Source organism: Haematobia irritans, chromosome 1, assembly GCF_050003625.1.
Source record: "Haematobia irritans isolate KBUSLIRL chromosome 1, ASM5000362v1, whole genome shotgun sequence".
NCBI classification, from domain to species: domain Eukaryota; kingdom Metazoa; phylum Arthropoda; class Insecta; order Diptera; family Muscidae; genus Haematobia; species Haematobia irritans.
Window position 1 is genome coordinate 145,882,626 of NC_134397.1, and position 17,071 is coordinate 145,899,696.

Consider the following 17,071-nt stretch of genomic DNA (forward strand, 5'->3'; position numbering starts at 1 on the left):
TTTAATTATGTTCCATTATCACTATTTTGAATTGATATATACTAAAAAACATTTCTAGAAAAAAGTGTCTAAATAAATTTACAATAAACATGATTTTAAGACCGAAAAAAGTGAATTTATATTTTATACGGTTTTTGGGTTAACGCTGTATTTTGTCTCTATATTATATGGTCAGAGTTTTACTTTGAATTTCTTCAAATTTTGCACAAGGAGTAGAAGAAAAAAGAAAAAAAAAACACAAAAGTTACGAAAATTATTATTATTAATTTATTTAAAATCATAATAAATTATGAAAATAAATACAAAAATAAAGGTACTAAAAATAAGGGTTTTGACCAAAAAACATACATTTAAATCTGAGCAGATTTGGACAAAATATTTTATACTTCTTAGGAAATCTCTAGACTTCAAATTGAAATCGACAGATGCCCTGGGGCGGAGCACAATAATAAAAAATAATACCCTGTTCCCCAGAGTGGCGCAGGATATAAATATATCGTTAGCTTAATGTGTAAAAGCGCTAAGTCAAATTTTTGAAATTTTACAGGAGAGACATAAAACATAATAAATTGTGAAATAAACCCATTTTCGCTTTCAATACAAACAGTTAACTTTCCGCAAAATCGCACACAAAAAGTTGCTACTAAAATCTTTTAGCAAAACTTACTCAACCTAAAATTTGATTTAGCACGTGTATTTTAACAGGTGCTGACTTAGCACTTTAACACATCAGAGATAAAAACAGATATTTAATATATTTTTTTTTTTGGGTAAACTATGTATTTTTGATTTATCTGTCGATCTGAATCTTAATCCATTTTTTGTAAAAGGTTGACTTAGCACCTTTACACATTAAGCTAACGATATGGGAAATATTGAAATCTCAAGCCATTTTTATTAAATTTCGCAAAAGTATATTTACGATTTATCGGCGATATATGTATATTAGAGGTATAGGAAAATTTTATTCATTTTTACAAGCTTTTGTTTTTACAGTGGCGATTTTACAAGCAAAATTTGGCCATGTTTGGGCCATATATGCTCAAATTGAAGGATCATATGGGGACTATGCCTAAATTTGAGCCGATTTTTACCAAATTTGGTACACATTGGTAAAATAATACTTGTACTCATTGTGAAAAAAATTCAAGAAAATTCAAGTAAATCGGAGTGAAGTTATGACTTCCGGTTGTCTCACGAGTCTAAATCGGGCAAAAGTTCTGAACCAATTTCAACCAAATTTGAAATCCATATCGAGAACGTTAATTCTACTCCCTGTGAAAAACTTGAAGCAAAGCAGGGCAAAACTCTGGCTTCTGGGGTAATATAAGTGAAAATTTGGCACTCATAGTGTAAATCGAGCGAAAGATATATATGGGAGCTATATCTCAATTTGAAGCGATTACAACCAAATTTGTGATAAAAATTTTATATAAGTCGGAGTAAACCTGTGGCCTCTGGGGCCATATAAGTGTAAATCGGGCGAAAGATATATTTGGGAGCTATATCTAAATCTGAACCGATTTTTGTGTCTTTGGCAATAATGTGTCTATTTTGTGTCCTTTTGGGTTCCCCTCAAGAGCGATACGAACGATTATAACGACCTTTCTATTTTTTGATACCATTTTGGTAGTACTCCTTCGGTTTTGCCTCAAAATACGCCTCAGTTTCGGCGATCACCTCTTCATTGCAGCCAAATTTTTTCCTGCGAGCATCCTTTTGAGGTCTGAGAACAAGAAAAAGTCGCTGGGGGCCAGATATGGAGAAAACGGTGGGTGGGGAAGCAATTCGAAGCCAAATTCATGATTTTTTGCAATCATTCTCAATGACTTGTGGCACGGTGCGTTGTGTTGGTGGAACAACACTTTTTCCCATATGAGACCGTTTTGTCGCGATTTCGACCTTCAAACGCTCCAATAACGCCATATAATAGTCACTGTTGATGGTTTTTCCCTTCTCAAGATAATCGATAAAAATTATTCCATGCGCATCCAAAAAAAACTGAGGCCATTACTTTGCCAGCGGACTTTTGCGTCTTTCCACTCTTCGGAGACGGTTCACCGGTCGCTGTACACTCAGCTGACTGTCGATTGGACTCAGGAGTGTAGTGATGGAGCCATGTTTCATCCATTGTCACATATCGACGGAAAAACTCGGGTGTATTACGAGTTAACAGCTGCAAACACCGCTCAGAATCATCAACACTTTGTTTTTTGGTCAAATGAGAGCTCGCGCGGCACCAATTTTGCACAGAGCTTCCTATCCAAATATGACCAACACGTTCCTTTGATAACTTTAAGGCCTCTGCTATCACGATCATCTTCATTTTACGGTAATTCAAAACCATTTTGTGGATTTTTTTGATGTTTTCGTCGGTAACCACCTCTTTCGGGCGTCCACTGCGTTCACCGTCCTCCGTGCTCATTTCACCACGCTTGAATTTTGCATACCAATCAATTATTGTTGATTTCCCTGGGGTAGAGTCCGGAAACTCATTATCAAGCCAAGTTTTTGCTTCCACCGTATTTTTTCCCTTCAGAAAACAGTATTTTATCAAAACACGAAATTACTTTTTTCCATTTTTTTCACAATAACAAAAGTTGCTCCACAAAGGATGTTCTATCTCAAAAACTAATTGACTTACAGACGTGGTGCAATGGTTAGCATGCCCGCCTTGCATACATAAGGTCGTGGGTTCGATTCCTGCTTCGACCGAACACCAAAAGTTTTTCAGCGGTGGATTACCCACCTCAGTAATGCTGGTGACATTTCTGAGGGTTTCAAAGCTTCTCTAAGTGGTTTCACTGCAATGTGGAAAGCCGTTTGGACTCGGCTATAAAAAGGAGGTCCCTTGTCATTGAGCTTAACATGGAATCGGGCAGCACTCAGTGATAAGAGAGAAGTTCACCACTGTGGTATCACAATGGACTGAATAGTCTAAGTGAGCCTGATACATCGGGCTGCCACCTAACCTAACCTAACCTAACCTAACCTAACCTAGTAAAAAACAAGTATATACAGAAGTAAGTTCGGCCGGGCCGAATCTTAAATACCCACCACCATGAATCAAATATTATAGTTTCCTTTCAAATTTCAGAGGAGTTTGATGACAGATATTCTCCCAAGAAGAGCAGTTCAACCAGTATACCACCCGTTCAACCAGTATACTTCCCGTTCAACCTGTGCCTATATCAGATCCTGGATTTATACGAACCCTTTTTGTTTGACTTTTAGAGGAATCATTATCATCTCTTGTAAGTGTGCAATAAAATTAGGGCATAACGCCATGATTTGAAATCTAAAATCTGTAGATTTTCACCCCAATTATTTACATGATTACGAGAAGTTAAATCTGGAAATTTCACATTCAGTTTCAAGCAATTTTCAAGAAGTTAAATAGGTCTATATGGAGATATACCAAATGGACCGATAAAATTTAAATCCGATACACGTTTTTGTGAGTCTAAAATATCAGTATATTTACAACTTCAGGCAAATCGGATAAAAACTACGGTTTCTAGAAACCCAAAATGTTAAATCGGGAAATCGGTCTTATTGGGGCTATACTAAAATATGGACCGATATTCACCGTTTTCGGCACCCGTATTTGTGGTCCTAAAATATTTCTAGATTTAAAATTTCAAGCAAATTGGGTAAAAACCTCGGTTTCTAGAATCCTAAACAATAAAATCATTTCTTGCACAACTATTTATAGTCCTAAAAAACATCCAGATTTTCAATATCAGGCAAATTGAACAACAACTTCGGTTTCTACAAGCCCAAAAAGTAAAATCGGAAGATCGGTCGATATGGGGCCTATACGAAAACATTGACCGATACTCACCAATTTCGACACTCCTCTTTACGGTCCTAAAATAATTCTAGATTTAAAATTTCATGCAAATTGGATAAAAATTACGGTTTCTATAAGTCCAAGAAGTAAAATCGGTCCATATATCCCCATGGCTATACCAAAACATGGACCGATACTCACAATTTTTGGCATACCATTTTGTGGTCCTAAAATACCTCTAGATGTCCAATTTCAGGCAAATTTGATGAAAACTAAGGTTTCTATAAGCCCAAGAAACAAAATCGGGAGATCGGTCTATATGGGGCTATACCAAAACATGGACCGATACTCATCATTTTTGGCACAACTCTTTATGGTCCTCAAATACCTCTAGATTTTTAATTTCAGGCAAATTGGATGAAAACTACGGTTTCTATAAGCCCAAGAAGTAAAATCGGGAGATCTGCCTATATGCGGGCTATACCAAAACATGGAACGATACCCACCATTTTCGGCACACCTCTTTATGGTCCTAAAATACCTCTAGATTTCTAATTTAAGGCAAATTGCTTAAAAAATACGGTTTGTATAAGACCAAGACCTCAAATCGGGAGGTCGGTTTATATGGGGACTATATCAAAACCTAGACCGATATAGCCCATCTTCGTTCGAAGATAGCCCATCTTCGAACGAGTTTGTGCAAAATTTCAGCACGATTGCTTCATTATTGAAGACTGTAGCGTGATTACAACAAACATACAGACAGACAGACAGACGGCCATGGTTATATCGTCTTAGAATTTCTTCTTGATCAAGAATATACACGGACGAAAAAGACTGTTTTTCATATCTTTGGGTGTAAATATTATATGTTTGGAATTCAAATTTTTAACACAATATTTTTAAGTGCAAGCATATGATGTTCATAAACTAGCATAGTCTGTTTGGGACATATATGTTAATATGTTAGAACATATTATGTTCGGGACATAAAATGTTTGTAAATATTATATGCTTAGATGCAAACATATATTAATTTAAAAATAGCCTACATATATGTGTTTAGAAAGAGAGACCTAGAGAGTATGCTGCAAGTAAAATAATGGAAATAACCAATTGGCGCCTTAAAATATATCCACACAAAGAAAATGTCATTAAAATTTTTTTCTGGCAGTGTATGTCCTAAGGTGAAACATAATATGTTTGAACAATACAAACAATATTTTGTTTGGACCAGTCCTGACAGCAAAATGCGTTTGGGGTATATGTTACAGAAGCGATTTTTTGAGGGTGTAGTCGGAAATAGATATTTCAAAGTGTGTTACAAACGGAATGACAAACTTATTATACCCCTGTCACCATTCTATGATTAAGGGTATAATAATACCCTGTTCAGTGTGGTGCAGGGTATAAACATATGGGAAATCTTAAAATCTAAAGCCATTTTTATTCAATTTCGTAAAAGTATATTTACGATTTATCGGTCGAAATTGTATCGGGAAATTGTATTCATTTTTGCAAGCTTTTGTTTTTGCACTGGCGATTTTACAAGCAAAATTTGGCCATGTTTGGGCCATATATGCTCAAATTGAAGGAACATATGGGGACTATGCCTAAATTTGAGCCGATTGTGACCAAATTTGGTACACATTGGTAAAATAATACTTGTACTCTTTGTGAAAAATTCAAGTTAATCGAAGTGAAATTATGACTTCCGGTGGTCATACGAATCTAAATCGGGCGAAAGTTATATATGGGAGCTATATCTAAATCTGAACCGATTTCAATGAAATTTGACATGTATATCGAGAACGTTAATTCTACTCCCTGTAAAAAACTTAAAGCAAATCAGGACAAAACTCAGGCTTCAGGGGTAATCCGTTCGAAAGTTTTATTCTCAAAATAAACGTGAGACGAAAGGACGTGGCTAGATCAACTCAGGGATCGGCCCTAAACAATATTTCCAAAGAAACCATGGGTCTCTCTCATCTCCATCTGGGTGTTGCAAACATATGCACTAACTTATAATACCCTGTTCCACAGAGGGTATACAATTTTATGTGTCCTAGAGCAAAAATAAATTAAATTCGTGATTATGCCCAAAAAACAAAAAAATCCATAAATTACTCTTAAAAATCGAAATTTCCAGGAAAACTGAAAAAAATATTAAGTTTTATACGGGAATCTTTTAAACTTGCGTCGTAGAACAAACAGGAGCTAAAAAGTCAACCAAAAAGTCAACATTTCCATCAAAATCCTTAAAACATTGGGTTTGTTTTATACGAAAAACTTATTTTGCTTATATGTCCTCAACTATGCGTACTGAAACATAAAAGAAGCTAAATTCGTGATCAACGCCGAAATAATAAAAACCGTGAAAAAAATCAAATTTTTTATATGAAGAACTTATTTTGCTTATATCTCCCATACTAGGCTTCATAAGGCGAAAAGAATCTAAATTCGTAATCACGAGCACAAAAAAAAAAAAACAATCATTCCAGAAAATCTTGAAAAACTCGAAATTTTTTTATTATGATTTTTTTGCGTATCTATTAAACTATGCGTCCTAGAGCGAAAAGAAAAAAAATATTTTCCTCACACAAAATATAAAAAAATCCATGAAAAACCTTGAAAAAGTCCTCAAAATTTATTTATATATTTTTTTAGCTTATTTATCTTTAATTCGAAGATTAAATGACACAGTAAAAAAACTGACTTATTTTTATGTATATTTAGTGAAAATTAAAAGCAGTTGATTTTTCTAAATTTTCAAAAAATCGATTTTTTCCAATTTTAAAAAAGTCGAAAAAATCAAAACTGTTGCTCTTTTCTTAGTTGTTAGTAACTTACACTTTATGTTATATGTATTTAATTTCATAATTTGTTATAATTACAAATAAATTAATAAAAAAAATCCCAAATGTTTAAAAAGATTTTAATTTTAGGCCAAAGTTTCGTATGTTCGAAGGTTATGAATACGAAAAGTCGACTTTTCCAAATTTTTAAAAAAGTCGTAAACCCTACAAGTTCAATATTTGTTGTCATATCAATGAAACCATGTCCACGTTGATAGGTACCTACCGATTGTCTAGTCGTTGGCGTCGTTAACTAACAAACACCATAAATTATAATTTCCAAAATCTATTTTCTCTCTCTTAAACGGCTTGATATAATCACTCTTACAATCACAAATTTTTCAAAGCACTTTTTGACTATAATACCATTTTGAAGCTACTGAATTAAAATATTGGTAATTTATCACATTTCACAAAAAAAAAGAATGCAATATTTATTTAATTATAGTACAAATTTATATAGAAAAAAAAAACAAGAAACGCTTAAAAACCACATGTTTTGAAAATAGCTCCATGACTTATCCAAAAGCGTAATGATTCAAAACTTTTGGGGACATTGACGCAAACTAGGGTGATGAAAATCCCTCAATTGAGTCAGAGAGTATTGGTTGAAATTATTCATGCGGTTTTTTAACGTTTGGAATTTATTGCTGTTGTAGACTTTGAAGAAAAACCCCACATAATGTGGCGAAAACTGAGAAGTGTCATTGGACAAGTGCAAATGCTTATCTCGAAATAAATCTTTTAAAGGCTATTGACCTTTTTTCGACCTTTGTAAAAATATATACAAGATTTTTAACCTTTAGATTGGCCTCAGTTTAAGATCATATACAACAATGGTCTTCTAGGGATAGACATAGTTCTCGGACGAATATTATACGCTCCGTTATATTTTGATATTTGGTTGGGGAAGGGAACCAGCACTTTGCTCGGTTTTTTAAGGGCATTGAAACAATTAGGGTTGGCTAACTATCAATAACGTACCGTATAGATTTGAGCCCGTATGGTAATAGTTTTTCTATGAGCGTAGAAATCGTATCGATTCTCCGAATTCTATAAAGATAACATACCCAGAAAAAAAATTCGAAGTTGTTCCACAAGCATTTCTTTTAAAGCGCATCCACTTCCGATGCAGTCCTTTTGGCCAAGTCTTAGAAAGTACGGAATTAGGCAGTTTTAAGTGAAAATTTAAGTTTCGGACAATTAAATCTCGCAGAAAAGAATAGAAAATCAAAAAAATTAAAAAAAAAATAAACAAGTATATACGGCAGTAAGATCGGCCAGGCCAAACCTTATGTACCCTCCACAATGGATTGCGTACAAACTTCTACGAAAGACTGTCATCCACAATCGAATTACTTGGGTTGTGGTAGTACTTAAACATGGTTGTTAACGGCCGCATAATAGCACAATGTACCAAATTTCAATTGACTCGGATGAAATTTGCTCCTCCAAGAGGTTTCCAAACCCAATCTCGTGATCGGTTTATATGGGGGATCATGGGGGGGATGGACCAATACCTGCATGGTTTTTAGAGACCATATACTAACACCACGTACTAAATTTCAATCAGATCGGATGAATTTTGCTTCTCCAAAAGGCAACGGAGGTCAACTCTGACTCGGATGAAATTTGCTCCTCCAAGAGGTTTCCAAACCCAATCTCGTGATCGGTTTATATGAGGGATCATGGGGGGATGGACCAATACCTGCATGGTTTTTAGAGACCATATACTAACACCACGTACTAAATTTCAATCAGATCGTATGAATTTTGCTTCTCCAAAAGGCAACGGAGGTCAACTCTGGGGATCGGTTTATATGGGGGCTATATATAATTATAGACCGATATGGACCAATTCTTGCAAGGTTGTTAGAGACAATGTACCAAATGAAAGTGGCTCCAAAACCAAATCTCGGGATCGGTTTATATGGGGGCTATATATGATTATGGACTGATATGGACCACTTTTGGCATGGTTGTTAAATATCATAAAAAATAAAGATCAACCCGATCGAATGAATTTTGCTTCTCCAAACGGCACCGGAGGTCAAATCTGAGGATCGGTTTATATGGGGGCTATATATAATCATGGACTGATATGAACCAATTCCTGCATGGTTGTTAAATATCATATACTACCACCAGGTACCAAATTTCAACCGAATCGGACGAATTTTGCTCTTCCAAGGGGCTCCGGATGTCAAATCTGGGGATCGGTTTATATGGGGGCTATATATAATTATGGACCGATTTCGACCAATTTTTGCATTGGTATTTGAGGCCATATATTAACACCACGTACCAAATTTCACCTGAATCAGATGAATTTTGGTCTTCCAAGAGGCTCCGGAGGTCAAATCTGGTGATCGGTTTATATGAGGGCTATATATAATTATGGAACGATGTGGACCAATTTTTGCATGGTCATTAGAGACCCTATACCAACACCATGTACCAATTTTCAGCCGGATCGGACGAAATTTGCTTCTCTTAGAGGCTCCTGAGGCCAAATCGGGGGATCGGTTTATATGGGGGCTATATATAATTATGAACCGATATGGACCAATTTTTGCATGGTCCACAGAGACCATATACTAACACCATGTACAAAATTTCAGACGGATCGGATGAAATTTGCTTCTTTTAGAGGATCGGTAAGCCAAATTTGGGGGTCCGTTTATATGGGGGCTATACGTAAAAGTGGACCGATATGGCCCATTTTCAATACCATCCGACCTACATCTATAATAATTACTTGAGCCAATTTTCAAGTCGATAGCTTGTTTCTTTCGGAAGTTAGCGTGATTTCAACAGACGGACGGACGGACATGCTCGGATCGACTCAGAATTTCACCACGACCCAGAATATGGGGTCTTAGAGCAATATTTCGATATGTTACAAACGGAATGACAAAGTTAATATACCCCCATCCTATGGTGGAGGGTATAAAAAGTTATAAAAATAATTTAAATAAAGGAACTTCTTGAGTATCTAAAATAAAGAACATCTTTGGTAGGACATATTTGGAAGTGCTTTTAGAGTTGTCCATTTAGAAGTACTTCCAATTTTTTGCTGGGTTCTGAAATCCAAGGATGATCCCCTAACAAAACTTATATATAAAAAATTGGAAATTCTTTCAAGTGTACACAGAAAAAAGTCTGTTTTAAAACTGATGCTAAAATGAACTAATATTTATTGCAAAGATGTTATTTTGTTTTTAGTTCATTTTTAAATTTTTTTAAGAAATTTTCCCCAGTCCAACGATTTTTTCTTTATTCCAAGTATGTTTCAAAAATTTTATGAACTAAATGTTAGAATTGAACTAATCGCATACAAGTTAGTTCAATTCTAACTAAAACAGAAGAAGTTTTTCGTACACTTCTCAAAAATAGTAAGAATGAACTACAGCGTGGTTAAAATGGCGCTTAAGATTTTTTTCTTTATTTTTAGTTAATTTTTTCTTTTCGAGGAAGATGAATTTCGTAAATGGTAATTAAAAATCCAAAAATATCGGAAAATTTTCGTTAGTTTAATGAATCTAAAAAATTTGGAATACAATTTAGTTCACTTTTCGCACGAGATAGTTAATTTTTCCCATAATGTAGTTTACTTTTTTTTCTGTGTAGAATTTATGGAATATAAATTAAGGATTTTACTGGAACCGAACCTTACACTTATATATGTATACCTCAAGGTGATAGGTATAAATTAAAATTGAAAACTCTGGCAATTAAGCTATTTAAAAAGTGTGAAATAAACATAAATGCACCAGAGCGAGAGCGAGATAAAAAAGAGGATAAAAAAACACACTTTGGAAAGAAGATCCCTCACCAAAAAATTTGTTTTTAAAAAAAGTGTCATTGAAGAGAAAAATTAATTAATTTTTTTTAAAGAGATTATGGTGAAGCAAATATACATGTACATACGTTTATGTATATAAACAGAACAATTGTATATAAAGTGGATGTTTTTTTTTTTGTATATAAAAGAAATTAAAAAACAAAATGGACACTGGTAGATATATAAGTACATAGTATATAGGAGGTTATTTTTTTTTTATATTTCGTATATGTCTGAATTTTTGTATATTTATACATACGTACATGCTTCATAGGCGCTGATGTGCATAGCATCATATTTTTGTATTTCCGCAACAATTTCGATGAAACAAACGCGTTTTCAGGCAAATTTTCATATATCGCCCCCCCAACAGTCGCTCTGATGTATGATAATGGGGCGGCCAATGTTGTCAGTAGTGATTTGGAGTAGTGGTAGTGATGAAGAGTCCTTTCTTTTTTGTTTTTTTTTTTGGTTTTTCACATATACGCATATATGCGTGCCGTTGTTCTCTTTCTCTTTTTGTCTGGATGCGTGCGAGTGTGTGTGTGTGTGAGAGACTTGGTTTGCTTGCTTTATTTATATAAATTGAATGATGTTGATTGTTATATAGACGCGTTCGTATGTGTGTGTGTGTGTAGATATAACAACGGTTAATATAAAACAGCTCAACTTAACGGGCAGCAGAAAAAAATGCAGTGAAAAAACGCATTGGAAACAACGAACAAAAAAACAACGCTTGCGAATAAAAACAACAACAGAAATGTGCGTAAATGCCAAAGATTTTTATGGCAAAACAAACGGTGTTTCGACTGTACTATCCTTGTTTTATTTATTTTTTTGGTTTGTGAATGGGTCGATTGGGGGCTGAAGCTGAAGGGTTTGAATGAAGGCAGCGTTTTGGGAGCACTTTTTTGTCTGCTGTTTGTGGTTCTCTGTGTTTTTTTCCTGGTAAGAGGGGGTCAGTCACAATGCGTTTTTCTACCTTTTTCCCCCCACTGTTAATGCGTAAATTTATTATGCAATATTCTGTAGATGGCAAGGGGGGGGGGGGGGGGTTTGATGATGCTGATACTGATGCCCAAGGCTGTACTTTGCAATGTGGAAATTTTTAATTTAATGCAGTTGCCTGTTTTTCGTTTGGATTTTGGCTGTTCTATGGCCCCCAAAAATATGCAATGGTATTATAAAGTGGTGTTCTCATCTGCAATGGCTGTCAATGTATTTGTTGTTTATTTACGCACTTCCATGGAATTGCTGTTGTTAAAAAATTGCTTTACAATGGTGATTTTTAGTCCTTTCCCCAATATTGGCTACAGATGGTGGTTTGTTTTAATTTTAACCCGGGGCCAAACAGGCACCAAAAGTTGGATACTTTTTTTTTGTAATGGTAATGTCGTTGTTGGTGTTATATGTATATATGTAATTACCACTCAATATTTCTGGTTAAGACGAAAAAAGAAAACACATCACCCTTATCCCTTGGTGATAATGCTGATGATGATGATGCTGTTGATTAAATACAATAAGCTGGTAAGGCTTTCGATGAGGTGGGGGCGGGTTTTGGGGAGGCCGGTGGATGCCAGGGAAGAGCAGGTTGTTGTATTCAAAACGTATCCCCAGGAAATGGTATTGGAGAGAAGATTTTTATATGCTGAAGTTGAAGGTTTTTTATTTTGTGTATATTATATACAAAAGATTTTGCTTGTTGTTGTTAATTTTTATATACTGTTGTTGTTTTTTAAAAAACGCCTTCTTTTTTTAATTTCGTTAAGTAAAGTTTTCTGATGCTATTGTTAAATATTAAAATTGCCGCTTGTTTATTCCAAATCCAAAAGAAATTTTCTTGTGTGACTTTTTTTCTTCTAAATATTTTGGAAAATAAAATTTAAATGTCTTTTTTTTCTGGTTACACAAATGATATGTGGTTATGGTTGATGTTGTTGCTGATTTATTGCTGTTCTTATATTTTCTGATTATGTTGCATTATTGTTTAGATTGTTAAATATATATATTTTGTTGTTGTTGTTGTTTTAGTTTTATTTCCATTTGTTATTGTTATTATTGTTGCAAACAATTCAAAAGTTGCAATTTGTTGCTGATTGAACTTTTTTAATTATTAGCCAAAAAGAAAATAAAACATAATTAATATTATTTGTATACGGTTTTAGCATAAATTCATAGAAATATTTGATGAGTTCTTTTTTTGTGTGTGTGGTTTTTGCAAAATAATTGTTTGATTGATTGATTGCACTTTTATAGATTTATTATTGTAACACTATTTATGTAATTAAATAATTTTTGTCATTAATTTGTTTTTGCAGGTTGTAGTTTGTAGTTTTCTTGGTTTCTATAGATATTTTCTTTTTTTGTGTTTTCTATTATCTTGCATAATTTATTTATTTTTAACTAAAATCTAAAATATTAAAAAACAAAACATAATAATAATTTAAAAAAAATAATAATAATAAATAAAGAAATAAGAAATGCAGCTAATTTAGAAATTTGCTTTGGTAATGTTTTATAAAATCTTTTGCTTCGTAGTTTAATTATTTATTTATAAAATATTGTTTTATAAAATCTTTTGCTTCGTAGTTTAATTATTTATTTACTACAATGTTTTTTTTTTTATTTTTTATTTGATTTGTTTATTTATACTATTATATTTTTAATATTTATTTTATTTTAATTTTATTATATTTTTATTCCATTATTATGTTTTGTTTTTTATTTCTTCTATATGTATTTGAGAAATCGCCCATTTTTTATTTGGTTTGTTATCAAAATTTATTCATATTTTAGTTTTTGAAAATATCACGTCTAACCCAGCAATCAAAAAATGGGATATTGTTGCACAAATATTTCCTTTCTTTCCTCTGCAACGAAATATTAAATAAACTAAATTCCATTTTCTTATTAAGTATTTTTCAAATATATTCGAAATTATGATAAATGTTGCAGCGATTGCTTATAATCATTATCAATTAGTAAATTAAACAAAGCTTCTACATAAGAAGTGGTTGGTATAAGTATCGATTAATTTCGAATACCAACAACGTTGCCAATTTGACTTTAGACGGGAAAAACTCATTTCATGCTCTTTTTAGCAGTATTTGACCTATTTTATTTTCGACATGTTTCTATTGAAATGTAGACAAAAGTGAATTTTTATCTAAGCCGCTCCAGAATTAATTTGCGTGTCTTCTGCTTGTTTCTAAGCTTTTTTTCTTTTTTTTTTGAAAGTTCCAAAAATTCTTTGCTTTGAAACGAACTTTTCAACCAATTGATAAAGTTGCTCTTTTAAAGCCAAATAAATCTTTGTGTTTAGTACCTTTAGTGTTTGGTAGCTACAATACGATGATTTTTAGCGTGCACTGTATAAATTTTTGTTTTCATTAAATTACTTACAAGCCACGACAAGCTTTTGCTTCCGAGATTTTTTTCAAATAATGTCAATTCTATAACTAACTATATTAGAAATGATTCGAAAACTGAAAGCCAGATTTGATGGAAGTCCAGCCGCAGTGGTAAAGAAAAACTTGCTCAATAATGGATGCAAAACATATTGAAAAATGGAACTAAATCCAGAGAGGTGATGGTGTAGTCCCCGTAACGGCTGTTGGTCGCTCCCCACTCGTACTCATTGCCCATGGGGTCAATATAAATGCCGAATATTAGCGGAAAAATGTTCTAAAGACAGTATTGAAGCCCTGACAAACATTCCGTACGCGGACCATGGGAATTTCAACCACGGTTGCCACAGATTTTAGAGTTCTATTGAACATGGTATATTCTTTACTGTTTGGTAGATTGGTAGATTTCTTGATGTTTTAGTAGATTTTGTTAAATATTTCTCTTCAAGTAAGAGGTACCTCATACACCTTCTATAGAAATAAAATTTTGACAAAATTTTGTAAAGAAATAAAATTTTGACAAAATTTTCTATAGAAATAATATTTTGACAAAATATTATATAAAAATTAAATTTTGACAAAATTTTCTATAGAAATAAATATTTGACAAAATTTTTTATAGAAATAAAATTTTGACAAAATTTTCCATAGAATAAAACATTGACAAAATTTTCTATAGAAATAAAATTTTGACAAAATTTTCTATAAAAATAAAATGTCGACAAAAATGTCTATAGAAATAAAATGTTAACAAAAATGTCTATAGAAATAAAATTTTGACAACATTTTCTATAGAAATAAAATTTTGACAAAATCGTTGATTTGACGGTGGCAAAGGAAAAGAGATATGTTTGTACGAATTTATTTCAGCACAAGCCGGCTATCATGTAAAACCTTTTTTCGGAAGGTTCAAGTGTGGTTCATTGTTGGGTTTAATGAACTGCCTGAATTTATTCTGATAATTGGTTGATAGTTTTGCTGCAAGTAGAGGATGCTGATGAGGAATGTGGTAATTCCGAAACGTGCGTCCATTCAACCATCTTGCAGTCTATAGGGCTTTGCCCAAATAAATTTGACAAACATTCTTTTCCTCTGTTGGTTATGCTACATTTGTAGTTTAGTCAATGCATGGTTTTAAGCTGAAAACAAAAACAACAACAGTGATTAAAGAACAAAAGCAACAATAACAAAACAAAACGAAATAAAATTTTGACAAAACATTCTAGAAATAAAATTTTGACAAATTTTCTATAGAAATAAATTTATGAAAAAATTTTCTGTAGAAACAAACAATTTGACAAAATTCCAAATTTAATTTTTATAGAAACAACATTTTGACAAAATTTTCTATAGAAATAAAATTTGGACAAAATTTTCTATAGAAATAAAATTTTGACAAAACTTTCTATAGAAATAAAATTTTGACAAAATTTTCTATAAAAATAAAACTTTGACAAAATTTTCTATAGAAATAAAATTTTGACAAAATTTTCTATAGAACTAAAATTTTGACAAAATTTTCTATAGAAATAAAATTTTGACAAAATTTTCTATAGAAATAAAATTTTGACAAAATTTTCTATAGAAATAAAATTTTGACAAAACTTTCTATAGAAATAAAATTTTGACAAAATTTTCTATAGAAATAAAATTTTGACAAAAAATTCTATAGAAATAAAATTTTGACAAATTTTCCTATAGAAATAAATTTATGACAAAATTTTCTATACAAACAATTTGACAAAATTGTCTGTAGAAATAAAATGTTGACAAAATTTTCTACAGAAATAAAATTTTGACAAAATTAACTATAGAAATAAAAATTTTACAAAATTTATATAAAAATAAAATTTGGACAAAATTTTTTATAGAAATAAAACTTTGACAAAATTCCAAATTTTATTTCTATAGAAATAACATCTTGACAAAATTTTCTAAAGAAATAAAATTTTGACAAAATTTACTATAGAAATAAAAATTTAACAAAATTTTGACAAAATTTTCGATAGAAATAAAATTTTGACAAAATTATCTATAAAAACAAAAAATTTGACAAAATATTCTATTAAGCAAACAATTTGACAAAATTTTAGATTGAAATAAAAATTTGACAAAACATTCTATAGAAATAAAATTTTGACAAATTTTCCTATAGAAATAAATGTATGACAAAATTTTCTATAGAAACAAACAATTTGACAAAATTGTCTGTAGAAATAAAATGTTGACAAAATTTTCTACAGAAATAAAATTTTGACAAAATTTACTATAGAAATAAAAATTTTACAAAATTTATATAAAAATAAAATTTGGACAAAATTTTTTATAGAAATAAAACTTTGACAAAATTCCAAATTTTATTTCTATAGAAATAACATCTTGACAAAATTTTCTAAAGAAATAAACTTTTGACAGAATTTACTATAGAAATAAAAATTTAACAAAATTTTGGCAAAATTTTCGATAGAAATAAAATTTTGACAAAATTATCTATAAAAACAAAAAATTTGACAAAATATTCTATAAAACAAACAATTTGACAAAATTTTAGATTGAAATAAAAATTTGACAAAACATTCTATAGAAATAAAATTTTGACAAATTTCCCTATAGAAATAAATTTATGACAAAATTTTCTATAGAAACAAACAATTTGACAAAATTGTCTGTAGAAATAAAATGTTGAAAAAATTTTCTACAGAAATAAAATCTTGACAAAATTTTCTATAGAAATAAAATTTTAACAAAATTTTCTATAGAAATAAAATTTTGACAAAAATTTTATAGAAATAGAATTTTTAAAAAAATTTTCTATAAAAATAAAATTTTCTATAAAAATAAAATTTTGACAAAAATTTCTATAGAAATAAAATTTTGACAAAAAGTTCTATAGAAATAAAATTTTGACAAAATTTTCTATAGAAACAAACAATTTGACAAAAAGTTCTATAGAAATAAAATTTTGACAAAAATGTCTATAGAAATAAATTTATGACAAAATTTATTTCTATAGAAACAAACAATTTGTCAAAATTTTATATAGAAATAAAACTTTGATAAAATTTTCTATAGAAATATAATTTTGACAAAATTTTCAATAGAAATAAAATTTTGACAAAACTTTTTATAGAAATAAAATTTTGATAAAATTTTCTATAAAAATAAAATT

General features: G+C 31.2%; 1 protein-coding gene across 2 annotated transcripts in view; it reads right to left on the bottom strand.

Moving 5' to 3' along the window:
- Positions 1–17,071, bottom strand: part of Eip93F (Ecdysone-induced protein 93F) — a 586,579-nt gene that overhangs the window by 233,099 nt on the left and 336,409 nt on the right. Inside the window, exon 2 of one of the 2 annotated variants that reach the window (XM_075291854.1) lies at positions 10,756–12,596. The exons of the other annotated variant lie outside the window; for it this stretch is intronic. Within the exon in view, the coding sequence (XP_075147969.1) occupies positions 10,756–10,780 (25 nt within the window). The 5' untranslated portion in view covers positions 10,781–12,596. The remainder of the gene's footprint in view (positions 1–10,755; positions 12,597–17,071) is intronic. 2 annotated transcript variants of the gene reach the window in all.